Source organism: Delphinapterus leucas, chromosome 14 (genome assembly GCF_059928025.1).
Source record: "Delphinapterus leucas isolate spDelLeu-1000000601 "Yukka" chromosome 14, BTC_Dleu_Yukka2, whole genome shotgun sequence".
Lineage (NCBI taxonomy): Eukaryota > Metazoa > Chordata > Mammalia > Artiodactyla > Monodontidae > Delphinapterus > Delphinapterus leucas.
In genome coordinates this window covers 25382636-25395598 of record NC_143142.1, presented here as the reverse complement: position 1 = coordinate 25395598, position 12963 = coordinate 25382636, and the positions used below count along the sequence as shown (strand labels likewise).

At 60.3% G+C, this 12963-nt stretch overlaps 1 protein-coding gene across 5 annotated transcripts; it reads right to left on the bottom strand.

Annotated features, from left to right (window-relative positions):
- Nucleotides 1-121: 121 nt before the first annotated feature.
- GGT1 (gamma-glutamyltransferase 1) lies at nucleotides 122-12739 on the bottom strand. Of its 5 annotated transcripts, XM_022551447.2 has the most exons (14): nucleotides 12614-12733; nucleotides 10631-10799; nucleotides 9936-10100; nucleotides 9182-9312; nucleotides 8971-9057; nucleotides 6013-6205; nucleotides 5624-5781; nucleotides 4541-4690; nucleotides 4007-4143; nucleotides 1478-1665; nucleotides 1170-1297; nucleotides 963-1075; nucleotides 777-890; nucleotides 122-438 (listed from the first exon to the last, which is right to left on the bottom strand). In XM_022551447.2, exons 3-14 carry the CDS (start codon nucleotides 10094-10096, stop codon nucleotides 292-294), a joined length of 1707 nt encoding a protein of 568 aa, XP_022407155.2. In that variant the 5' UTR covers nucleotides 10097-10100; nucleotides 10631-10799; nucleotides 12614-12733; the 3' UTR covers nucleotides 122-291. The 5 variants fall into 5 exon arrangements, with proteins under 5 accessions (XP_022407155.2, XP_022407154.2, XP_022407156.2 ...); XM_022551446.3 differs by having other exon boundaries at nucleotides 777-1075; nucleotides 12614-12739; XM_022551448.2 differs by lacking the exons at nucleotides 5624-5781; nucleotides 9936-10100; nucleotides 10631-10799; nucleotides 12614-12733 and having other exon boundaries at nucleotides 777-1075; nucleotides 9182-9294.
- Between the last annotated feature and the right edge of the window lie 224 nt (nucleotides 12740-12963).

Below are 12963 nucleotides of genomic sequence, written 5' to 3'. Positions count from 1 at the left end.
TTCCAGTGAGAATGCTGAGGCTGGCTCCAGTGCCTGAGCTGTCCAGACCTCTGAATCCCTTCTCTCCATCCTTCCCTGCACGGGTGGCCCCACTTCACACAGAATGCTGAGGCCCAGGGAATTGGGAGCTGGCCGGCAAGACCGCCCAGAGCCTGGCACTGCAGCCCCCATTTATTGCACTGCTTTGCCGCTCACAGGGGAAGCATGTCCCCCGAAGTCCCACTCCCAGCCCCCCACCCCCAGCGGACATCTCATCCCTGGGCTGCTGGTCCACCTTGCCTGCCTGAGTACTCAGTAGCCCGCAGGCTCCCCGCCTTTCCTGGAGTCTGAGGCAGCCGCCCAGCCGCCAGCTGTGCGGACAATGGCCTGTACCACAGCAATGAAGGCAGAAGTGACCTCGGTGTGGTGGTGCCGGGTCTTCAGGGCTGCAGCCACTGCCTAGGGGTGGGAGGGAGAGGGAGGCCTCAACGGGGGCCCAAGACACCATCTGAACCACACCTGTGTGGGCATGGGTTCCAAAGACACAGGTGGTGCCATTTCTGTCTGAGTGGCCACGAAGAGCAAGTTGGGGGCAGCTGGGCCGACTGGGTCTCATCGGAGCGGGTGGCCTGGCCCTCAGAGCATGGGGTGCAAAGTGGCCCAGGCAGCGGGCATGAGGGTCATCTGCCCCAGGCAGAGGACAGCAGCCATCGTCCACTCCGCAATGACACAGGAGACCCAGGTCCTGTTCCAGGATTCCCAGGGGCCCCCACTGTGACTCAGCACCACCCCCCAACCTGGTCAATGTCTTTCTCCAGCGTCGTGGTGTTGGGCAAAAGCTGGTTGTGCAGCCGGGGCTCCTCCACCGCCTGCTTCACATCGTAGCCGAACCACAGGCTGTGGATGATGGCCTGCGGATGAGGGGATGGGGTCAGTGTAGCCCAGCGGGCAAGGGGCTGGGGGCACAGGCAGGTGGCACATACCAGTGCAGTGGACGTGGTGATCTGCGTGCCCCCGGAGGCACCCACCACCATGCGGACCTGGCCATCCTGACCCACGATGATCGCCGGGCACATGGACGAGAGCGGCTGTTTCCCTGCAGCCGGCCGGTGGGAGGGAGGGGACAGAGGAGCTGGTCAGCTGCCTGCTGGGACACCAGCCCCCTCCCCACCCAAGCCCTGTGCCCACACCTGGTGTGATGAAGTTGGCCGGTGAGGGGGGCACCCCGAACTGGTTGATGATGTTGGGGGAGCTGAAGTCATCCATCTCATCGTTAAACAGGATCCCATTGGCCCGTGACAGCACCTTGGAACCGAAGCTGCAGACCAGCTGGGTCAGAGAGCTGTGCCCACCCCTGCCCCGTCCCACCAGCCCCACGTGCCCACCAAAGTGCCAACACGCTCCCTGGGGAGCTGGGGGCCAGCACTCTACCAATGTGGAGCCCCCCTTCTAGGACACGCAGGCAGCCCCGGCCCACCCGGCCACCCAGCAGCCCTACTAGAGGTTGATGGTGCTGGTGGCCGACACAGCACTGCCATCCTCTGAGACCACGGACAGGTGGGCGGTGCCCCCGTCATCCGGCGTGTAGAACTCAGGCTCATAGTAAGAGGCCGGGTGAGTGGTGTCATCGGAGATCCGGGCCCGGAGCTGGGCAGCGAAGAACTCGGAGCTCATGTTGCGGACCACCTGCCGAGACCCCAGAGCTGGCCTGAGGAGGTGAGGGAGGTGGGGAGGGGGATGGGCTTGTGCGAGCAGCTCTCAGGAAGCCCCCAGCCATGGCTCTGACCATAACCCTCTTGCACCCAAAGTCTCACGTGGCCCGTCTGACCCCCTTTCCCCAACCTCTGTCTCTGTTGCTGTCCAGCAACTCTGAATGTCTGTCCGTCCTCGGAGTCCCCACTCTCATTGCATCCAATCATTCATTCATTCAGGGAGCTTGTAACTTCATGCCCAGCACTGGGGGATCAGCAGGGAACAGACGCGCAGGTCCCCACCCTCACAGCAGGGAAGACAAAGGCAGGCAGGGATGTGCTGGAAAGAACAAGCCAGGTGAGGGGGGTGGAGTGTGATGGGGTGGGAGCAGAGTGGTCAGGGAGGGCTTCTCAGAGAAGGTAATATCTGAAAAAGCCACCTGAATGGTAATGCAAAGGCCCTGAGGCAGGCCTGTGAGTGACAGGCAGACAGTGAATGGGGTTAGGGAGAGAAGAGGTTGAAGATGCCAGCAGGGGCTGATCCCATAGGTCCTTACAAGCCCTATAAGGACTTCAAAGCCACCTGTGCTTAGGGAAGAGGAGTGATGGGTGTTATCCCTCTGGCAGCTGTGTGGGGGTGAAACCCAACTGGGAGGCTATGATATCCACCAGGTGAGAGATGCTGGGGGCTCACCAGGTGGAAAAGAGGAACGGAGAAAGGCCCCAAGTCTTCAGTCTATAGTGGCCGCTAACTGGGGCAGGTTGGGAGCCTGATTTGGGAAAGGAGCTCGTCGGACCCTGAAGAATCTGTCTCAGGTGGGTGATGGGCCACACCTGATGTGTTGAGTTCATGGGCAAGGCAGGGCGCAGGAGGCTGAGCAGAGGAAATGCCTCCAGAAGGTTCCAGCAACACCCATGAATTAAGTGACTAATCCAAGGGGAAAACGTTCAGCCTGAATCTACTTCCAAGGAAACAGGGTTGAATCCAGGAATTCGGACATCCTAAAAGACAACTGCCCTGGGCCTTAAAATCAACCAAACAGCCCAGGGGGTCCATTGAGGCTAAGAGACGGCAGACGTGACAGCAACAGCAGGTGTGAGCTTGACAGGCTGGGGGCCTCAAGACACGGATGGGACCCTTGGGGAAAGGCCGACCAGACATCTAAAAAGGAAAAAACAGGGAGAGCAAGGGGGAAACGGATGGAGATGGGGAGAGAGGAAGGAAATGTGCCGAAACGTCCATAACCTTGCAAATTAAAAAGTCAAGGGAGGGAGGTGCTGGTGAACGTGGTGAGATGCTGCAGAGAGTGGGCCGAAGGGGAAACGGAGGCTGGTCTCAGGACCTGGCAGCGCAGGTATGGAGGGAGGGAGGAAGGGCGGGCACCAGGGGAGAGGGCTCCAGAGAGGAGATGGTGGCCAAGTTTGCCCCAATGGGGAGCAGAGGGACGGGGAAGCAGCTGGAGGGTTCTGGACCCACAACCATACACTTCTTTCGGAAATGACCCATCAGAAAGGGCAGACTGGGAACCCAGGAGGGAGAGCAGCAGTGTAGGAAGGGCGTGCAGTCAGAGAGTGGATGAGCAGAAGGCCAGTCTCAGCCAGGAGGGAGGGCAAAGAGGGGCATGATGCACTGGCTTCCACCACCTCAGGGATGCCAGGTGCTGATGTGGGGAGCAGTGAGTGCAAAATCATCCCCAGGTAAGAGAAGAGGGGCTGCTGAGCAGCTGTGGGAGGTCACAGGTCAGTGTGAGGGGGTCTGCGGGTCTACCTTGCAGGGAGGGGGGGACCCAAGTAGGTAATGAGGGATGTGATCGGGGTGGAGGTGGAAGTCCAGCCTGGAGCCGGGGCACCTGGCGAGTGGGTAGGTCGGGCAGTGCAGGGCCTGGGTGGGGATCTGGGAAGTTAGCTCCTGGGTGTGACCAGGGAGCACGTGGCTGGGGCCTCTGCCCACCTGGAACACTGGTCCCCTCCCCTGAATCCACCCTCCTCCACCCTGAGGGCTCTGATGCCCCTGTGCATTCCTCACCTCGGCACTGACCACTCCAGAGCCTTCCAGGCCAAGGACACAGCACATGCAAAGGCCCCGAGGTTGGAATGTGGCAGAGGAGGGCACTATCACTCCCTGACAAGTCTGTCTCTCCCACCCTGTGAGCTCCGTGGGGCAGAGGCTAGGACTCAGGGTCAACAGTCCATCCTAGCACACAGTAGGCCCGAGGGCAAGTCAGTGGCAGAAATAGATGAATAAAGGCTGAGTGAGGCTGGGGTGGCCCGGGGAGCCCTCCTGGCATCTCCATGGTAGGCCCCCCACCCATCGAAGGCCAGCCCCTGCCCTTTACCTCAGTCATATTGACAAACTTGGGGTCCCCAAGCAGGGTCCTCTTGGCGTAGGCAAACCGGAAGGCCTCCACTATGCGGTGGTAGGTCAGGCCCTTCTGCTCAGGTGTCTCCACGCTCTCCCGGGAGAAGTTGTACCCTGGTTGGGCAGAGCCAGGCAGGTTGGTGGTCCCGGTGGCCCCGGGACATCCCAGCTCGGCCAGGACAGCTGAGTGCCCTGGAGAGGGGGTGGTCCACGCCTCCCTGACCCACCTGGTTCACCTTGAGAAGGGGGACGTTTAATAACCAACAGCAGTGGCTGCTTGGGAGGCGGGGGAGGATGGAAGGAAGCAAGGGTCCCCCAGGACTGGGCCTCACATGTCAGCCACAGGTCTACCCAGTCCACGGGGTCACAGATGACCACTCAGATTTACCAGATGTGCCCTTTGGACCAGGCCGCCCAGCATGAACTCTGGCACTGAGAGCCACCCCGTGACCTCACATGGCTGTGCCCACCCCCAGGACGCTGCTCTGCAGGGCCGCGGAGGGCAGCTGACCTTTGAGGATGTTGAGGATGAGGGCCAGCACTGGCCCGCTGAGCGGGGCACTGGGCACATAGAGCTGGGCGTCCCCGAGGCTGATGCTGAGTGGGTGCTCGATCAGCCTTGCGCGGTAGTTGTTCAGGTCCTCGGCCGTCACGATGCCCCCTGCATGGGGTGACACGGAGATGGGGCACACTTCTGGGGGGCCATCAAGCAGGGAGCCCTGTCTATCCCCGGACCTCCCTGACAGTGCCACCTTCCTCTGGCCAGGTCCAGGCCAGCGCCCTCCACCTGCTGCCCCACTGACCTCGGGGTCTGTCGTCTGTCCTCTTGGCGGCCAGAGGATCTTCTCTAAGTGGGAGATATCTGCTCCCATCCCCCACTTCCCCTACCTCCGCCCCCCAGTCCCCTCCTCCTATGACTAATGGGTGGGTGGAGGGAAGCTCTTAATTCTCTAGGGAAATGGCTCCAGACATACCAAGTATTTACAGGCTAATTTCCGATGTCAGCGGTAAAGGTCAACATGCTAATCACCCTCCTCCCTGACACACTGGAAAAACTAACATGAAGAGGCCATGGCTCGGTGAGGGAGAGGCAGCATGGGGCTCCTGAACCTATAAGAACCTGCCCACAAGTTCCCAACCGCAGGCCCTGCATGCAGCTCCTCCCATGCCTCGCTCACCAAGTCCACCCTCATCCCCTGTGATCCTCCTGGAGAAATAAAAGCCTTCTCTCCGGGCCTCAAACTGTTCTCTCTGCTTACAAAGTCCAACCTCACCTGTGGCTCAGGCACCACCTCCTCCAGGAAGTCCTCCAGGGTCTGTACTTTAGCGCTTCCCCAACCCTGGCTCCTGCCTACACCTGCATTCCCCCCACCAGGGTTTTCTCTCCTGGACTGCAGGGTTTCTCTCAGCTTTGACTTAACCAGGAGCTGTGGATCCGTGTGGCCTGTCATTAACTGCAGACACATCTGTGACCCTCCCCTGCCAGACACTCCCTGAGGGCCCAGTGTCCAGGCCAGGTAGGACCCAAGGACCCCAGGCTCAGTGTTCCCGCTGTGGAGTTCCTGGCCCCAGGCCCCTGAGGTCGCCCGCTCACCGGCCTCCTGGATGTCCTTGACAATCTGGGCCGTGAGGCTCCCGTTGTAGAAAGCCTGAGCGCCCTCCAAGGCCAGCGTCTCGTAGGTGTCGGCCAGCCGAGGCATGGTCACTCGGTCCCCCTCCCGCAGCACCTTCCCATCCCGGCAGAACACCTCGCTGGGGCAGAGGGGGCTCCCGTGAGGCAGGCAGGTGGGGCGGACTCAGCCACCCCACTCACACACACACAAGAGAACAAAGGATGGGGTGCCCCTGTCCACAGAATCCAGCCCAGGTGGGGCCGGGACCCCACCCCCAGGCTCAGAACAGGCAGGGCTTTGGTCCCTCGTTCAGCGCAGGTTCCTGAAAGTGCCACCCGCTCTTGCCCACCAGTAGGGACCACAGACGTACCACAGCTCAGGGTGCCGCTGGATAGCAGCCTGGCTTCTCTGCAGGGCTCCCGCCAAGCTCTTCCCCACAGGGAAGCCCTGGCGGGCCAGCTGGATGCTGGGCTGGAAGAGGCGAGCCCAGGGCAGCCGCCCGTGCCGCTGGTGTGCCAGCTCATAGCCGCGGATCTCACCTGGAACCGCCACCGACAGCCCACCTGCGAAGGAGAGGGACACAGCTAGTGGCTCCACACGGGGGATGTTCCAGGCACAACCCCAGGTGGGACCAGTGAGGCTCAGGAAGGACATAGATTTTTGAGGTCACATCTGGACTCAGAGGCATGAGTGTGGCTCAGCTCAGCTGTCTGATGAGGGCACAGGAGGGAGGGGCGGTAGCACGTGTGCTGGGTTCCGCTGTCCCAGGCCTGGATGCCTGTCTCCGCAGGTGCCACCGTGTCTGAAATCCTGTGCCAGGCCCACGGTTGCACAGCGAGAGTATAAGGAAGCCAGACCTCACCATCTCTCAGTTTGAGCCTCCTGGGCCACGAGGCCCCTCATCCCATAAGGCTCAAGTGTTCCTCCAAAACCCGCCAAAGCCCCCATTGCAAGCCCAGGCCACTCTCAAGGCTGGGCTGGTCCCAAAGCAAGGGGCTCTCTTCCTCTCTTCCATTGTCCCAAATGGGACCCGAGCCCAAACCCCTGCCCTGTTCCCTCTCTGGGTCTTGGTTTCCCTATCTGACCATAAAGAGTTTTGTTTCCCAGCACTGTCCTTTGAGGAGCCATGATTCCCCTGGAAACAGAGCCCTGGACCCTCGTTCCCCACTAGGCCTCGCTGCCCCTGCCACACCCTAAAGCCAGCACTGACCCAGAAAGTTTCAGCCACAGCCTCGGCTCCCAGACACCCTCCTGCTTTCAACCCTGAGATGCAGGGTAGGGGGGCACACCCAGGCTTGGCGGCTGCAGCTCTCGAGCTGCCTCTCCCACCCTGAAGTGGGGCATGAGGTTCCAAGAGCCGGGTTGTTACGACATTGGCACATCCCGGAAGGTTTGACACCCAGCACACAATTCCTCCCCCTTAAATAAGTGCTACCCTGACCTTGGTCAATCAGGCTCTCACGCCACACTCTCACCAAGGTCACCAGTGACCCCCACGCTGCCATCGCAGGGTCTCTTTCTCATCTTACCTGGCCCATCACTCTCTCTTCCTGTGTCACTTCTGCATCTCCCTGCCCTCTCCTCTGTCTGCACCAACTCTGGGTGCCCTCCTCCATGTCAGGCTGCAGGGTCCATTACATGCTGACAACTCCCAGACTGACTCTTCGGCCTGCTCCCCTGATGGCCAGATCTGAGGACGCACCTGCCCACTTGAAAAACGCTTCTCAAACTTAACACCTTGCTGGTCTCTGTAAAGGCCACCCTGTCCTTCCAGGTGCAGACCTGAGACCCCAACTCACCCGAGACTCCTGGGTGAGCGTCACACCCAACCCATCAGCAAATCTGCAGCTCCGCCCTCCAAGTGTGCTCGGCCCAGCCACCAGCCGCCAACTTCACCTCTCCCTGGTTATCACCGTGACATCCTGATGGGCCACCTGACGGGCAGGTAACTTGCTCCTCCTCTTTCACAGCAGCCTGAGGGGGTTCCATCAGAAAGCGGCCAGATCCACCCAGGTCCCCCTTTCGACTCAGGGAACACCTTTACCTCACTCAGACATGATGACCCATGAGGTCCAACATGACCTGGGCGGTTCTACCTGACCCTGTGTCCTCCTCTTTCCCCCAGACACCCCCACGGCTGCCCCCAGCCCCAGCCTCTGGGTCTTTGCTCACGTGCCCTGACCAGGGCACCTGATGAACCCACAAGCCCTCCAACCCTTCCCACCTCTGCTTCCCAAGCAGTGCTGTGGCACATGGCACACCCATGCGTGCTATCTCTCCCTGTTCCACCTGGAATGTGCATTTCACCTGTTACCTTTGTTTCTACTGGCTTAGGGAACAGCCCCTGATGCTGTAGGAGGTGCCCAACGAGCCCTAGTTAAATATGTGAATTCCAAGCATCCAAAGATGCTAAGTCTGTAAGATTCCCACAATCTCACACTCTGAATGATTTCATTTCTACACTGAGTTTCCCAATGGGTAAAAATTCAAAGACTGTGTTGGAGGGGATTCCAAAACGACTGCTCTCAGCACCCTACACAGGGCTCCACCTGCAGGAGGGGTCCTGCAAAGCCTGCAGGAGGGGTTCAGACCCACTATGGCCTTTAATCCCCGCCCCTCCTTCCCTCCAACCTCATCCTGCAATCCACTGGGGTCCTTGCAGGGGCGCCCCCTGGTGGCCATTGATTTCCCTTGGCTGCCTGGGGAGTTGCAGGGATTTCCTTCCTGGCTTAAGGACAGGTTAGAAAAGAGAGACTCCTTCCCATACTCTAGAGAGCTATCCCCACCGATGAACAAACGAACGAACGAATGAATGACTTGGATGCCCTTTAAAAACCCAGGGTTTAGATAGCCTGGGTTCAATCCCAGCTTTACCACCATCCAGCTGTGTGACCTTAATCAGTTTACATGACCTCTCTGGGCCTCAGCATCCCCACCTGTAAAATGGGAATCAACACCACGCTCCCCCTGCCAAGCGTACAGGGAGGATTCAAGGGGCTCATCGGTGAAAAGGGCTGAGCAGAGTGCTGGCCCCAGGACCCTGGCACATGCAAGCTGTTGTAATAGTAATCACTCTTTCTGTGTTCTAGCTCCGTGTGGCCCTGGAGGGACCTGAGCAGAAATAACAGAAGCTCTCTTTACCCTCTGTGATGATGGGCTTGACCAATCATTATGGAAGGTTTTGTGGGGCCAGGAAGGGATGGGAGGGGACTGCCAGAGCCACTCCCAGCCCCAGATGGGATGGGGGGAATATGGAGGGTGGGGGGCGGGTGCTCATGCCTTCCAGCAGCTCGTCCTGCCCCTGCACCCACACCGAGCCCGCACTCACCTTCCTCTGACTGCTCTGAGCTGTTGAACATGCCGGCAGAGGCCAGCTGAGGGGCCACCTCTCGAGCATTGATGACCTCAGCCTTTCCTGGAAGAAGAAGCATGTGGGCAGTCCGGACCAACACCAGCCCCTCACTTGTGTGAACCTAGGAGTTGCCCAGCTCTGCCTGCCCAGCCCAAGTGCAGCCCCTCCCACCCTGCCAGCCACTCACGTGTGGTGCTGTTGTAGATGGTGAGAAACAGGCCACCCCCGATGCCCATGCTGTGTGCGTTCATGAGCCCCACGCACAGCAGGGCTGCGATGGCAGCATCCACCGCTGAGCCGCCGTCCAGCAATGCATCCCTGCCAGTGGCACGTGCCGGGAGTGAGAGCCGGCGGGGTCTCTACCCTCCGAGATGCGCACCCCTCCATACACCTCCCCACCGCCTGGCCACACTGCCCAAAGGAGGATGGAGAGGAGCCCATAGTTTCTGATTTTTTAATGTAAAAGACTGTTGTATTCTAAAACCAACGGGCTTAAATGTTCCTCTTTTTCAAGCAAACAGATGTACGTGACTTATAATCGGAAAAAAAGGGGAAATTGTTACTTTTTATTAATAACATCTTTTTTCTGTTTAAGTTTTTAAGTGAGAACTGATCTTTGGACATGTGAGCTAGGGGTCTAAAAATAAAACAGCAGAGTTTATCTGAAGAGACAGACACCCTTGAACTGAGAAAAGGGCTCAGCTGGACACTGGGAGACCCACACCCTGCTCTCAGGGCCAGTGTCCCCTTCTCCCCTGACCAGAAGCTGCTGAGAAGGTCCAGGGACAGGATAGGCAGCTGCACGCACACCGAACACCCCTCATCCAGGCAGCCCGTTTACCAGTGGCGAAACTGAGTCCCAGAGAGGCGAGGGTCTTGCCCAGGTCCACTTACGGTGGCTGTCTTCCAGGGCCTGTGTCCCCACACCCTGCCCCACTCACCTCCCGATCTCTGAACAGCGCTTGGCATCCGCGGCCACGGCAGCTCTGGGGTACACATGGCTGTGGGGCTTGAAGGTCTCAGGCAGCCAGACGCAGAGGCCAATGATAAGGAGCATTAGGACCACGGCCACCAGGGCCAGCAGCATGGACCGCTTCTTCATGGCTCTGCGGGCATGGGGGATGGGAGGGTAGAAGGTCAGGGGGCCACTGCTGACCTGGCCTTGGGCACATCATCGCCCCACAGGGCACAGCACAAAGTCGAGCCTCAGACATATGTCCTCATGTCTCCTTCCGGCCCCCAGAATGCATGGGCCACCCAGCCCCCAGATTTTTGCTCAGGCCACTCCCTCTGCCAGAAGCTCCTGGTCCTACCTCTGCCCCCCAAATCCTCCTGCTTATCCTCGGGGCCCCCTCCCAGTAAGGACCCCATCTCCAGCAGGGAGCCCCCCGGATTTCACTTCCAGAGAGGAGCCCCTGATCCTGCAGGACCTTGTCTGTCCTGTGGCAGAGCCCTCCACCACCAAGCCAGTCACTCCGGGAGGCACAGGCCTGGCCTGATTCCTTCCCGGCACTGTTCTTGGGTCCCCAGAGTGACCTGCCACAGAGCGTGGGGTTCAGCTTTTGTTGTGTCCTCAAAGGGGGCACCCACAGTCTCCTGAAATTATCAGATGAGCCACCGTGGGACCAGAGCCTACCTTCCTCGGTGGGTGGGAGCCCTGAGCCTCCCAAGGAGGTGGCCACAAAAGATGGTTTTGGCTGAACAGGCCGGAGAAATAACTGAGGTCTCCTTCACGCTCTGCAGGAGCCTGTGGCCACAGAATCTGCTCCAGGGAGACTCCCAGACCACGCAGTCTGCTTGTTCTCCTGAAAATGGAGCAGGTGTCTCTGAAGCGGGCTGGGCCTGCCCTCCGGGGAGCAATGTGAGGTGTCTCTGCCTCTGATGAACTCTGTCAGCCACTCCCATGTTGGTGAATATTCCGTCCCCACAGTGCATTTCTCCCCTGCACAGCAAGGGTGTTGCACAGAGCAGGGCAGGGAGCTGTCATGTGACCAAGGGGTGAGGGCCAGCGTGCCAGCCGAGGGGATGGAGCATGGGCTCTGGGGCCAGCCTGCCCTGTCTCACCTGTGTGGGACCTTGGGCAAGTCACTGACCATCTGACCATCTGTCCAGTGGAATGACAGAAGGGCCTGCTGGGAGTATTGTGAAGATGAAGTGGGTTGGAAAGCATGAAGTGTTAGGTAAGTGTTGGCTATGTTGGGGGGGCCTGGAGGTCTGTGTATGGCAGAGGGGAGCCGGTCAGCCTCCACTCACTGTTTATTTCCCTGTTGACTTCCTGCCAGGCTGTGAGGGAGGGATGGAAGTAATCCTTGGGGTCCCCGTGGCAATGGCAGCAGGCGAGGGGTGTGACCCCAACGGGGGAGGAGAGGTGTGGTGACAGAGGCAGGGTGCCTCCTCTCCTGGACTCAGTTCCCTCCAAAGGGCGATGTCTGCTGGAGAGCCCAGGGCTGGGACCCCTCTGGCTACCCTGTCCCTATTCACAGGGTCTCCTAGAGCTGGTCTAGGAATGGAGTCCCACCCAACGTGGGGGCCCAGACCCCAGCACAGAAGGGCTTTCTCCTCCCCAAGCTCAGGGGGCGGTCACACAGCAGACTACCACCCCACACCCCCAGCAGGGTCCAAGCCAGCCTCCTCTCTGTCTTGACCACCTTGACCGAATCTAGGCACCACCGTTTCTCGCTGGACACCCTCCCATCCCCCACCAGCACTGCCTGCTCTGCAGTCCTCGGAAGAGCGGTCAGAAGGCAAGGCTCTCTCCAAAGAGCCAGCCAGGTCCTGCCGCCACCGCTGCCCTGAGGACAGGCCATGCCCTCTGCCAGGCCTGACAGCTCTCAGGGCGTACCCCGGGCCCTGGCAGGGGGCCAAGTCAGGGTTCCTGATAGAGGCAGCTGTGCTGGGAGGTCTGTGGGACCTCGGGAGCTGGGCCAGCAACCTGAGGCATCTGTTCCAGACCTAGAACTTTCCCATCATATGCGGCGGGGTGGGCGGGGCAAGACAGGAGCCAGTGTCCCCCTCCCCAGCACAGGCACAGCCCCACCCGTCAAGGAGGCCCCCCAGTCCTGTCCACTGGGTCAGGCCACGCTGGGCAGCTTGAGGGCATGGCCTCATTTCTCCTGGGCTTGGGACCATCAGCTGAGACCCCACCCCCACAACTCTGGGTCCTCCTCTCCACCCTCAGGCCCCTAGACAAGGCAGCCAAGACCTCCTGAGGTCCACGCTCCAGCCCCCCACCAACCATCTGCTTGTGCCTCCTTCCACCCAAGGGCCCAAGTGGGCTCCGCAAAGGGCAGGGTGCACCCTGTGAGGCTCAGTCTGCCAGGGAGTGGGTGGAGGGGTGGGCCGCACTGACCCATCCCCTTCTCCCTGGGCAGGGCAGTAGGGAGGTCTGACTCAGCCCCCCATAGGCAGCCATCCCAGCCCTGCGGAAGACTCCCTGCCGGGTGACTGTGCTTCTGTTTCCCATCCCCCACACACGTTTTTCTCAGCCTCACTAAAACAACGTCCAAGCCCAGAGGACTGGCTCTCACCCAAATCAGTGTCAGGAAGGGAAACTGAGGCCAGAGAGCGGGTGCTTGACCTCCAATAGCGACCCTGCTCCTCCCGAGCCCGGTGGACTTACCTGAGGCCTGAGGGCAGCGGGCGCCCAGGACAGCCCCTGTTCCTCAGAAGACAGCTCTGGGCTGGGACACTGGCTGGGGAGGAAGAGGCAGATTTGTCTGCCTGGGAAGGTCTTGGCCACAGTGTAGGCCAGGCCCCCCCACTCTCAGGAGCCGCCCAGAGCCACGCCTGCAGCCCTGCCTGGGCAGAGCTCCTCTGGGGGCCTCAGAGCTGGGCTGGGATCTGGGGTGGGGGTGGGCTCCTCCCAGGAGGAGCAGAGGCAGGAAAGGAGCAGGAGGGGCCGGAGGAACTCACGTGCTCACGTAGTCCAGGGGGTGGGGGATGGGGGTGGGAGGGGTGCGGGGGGAGAGG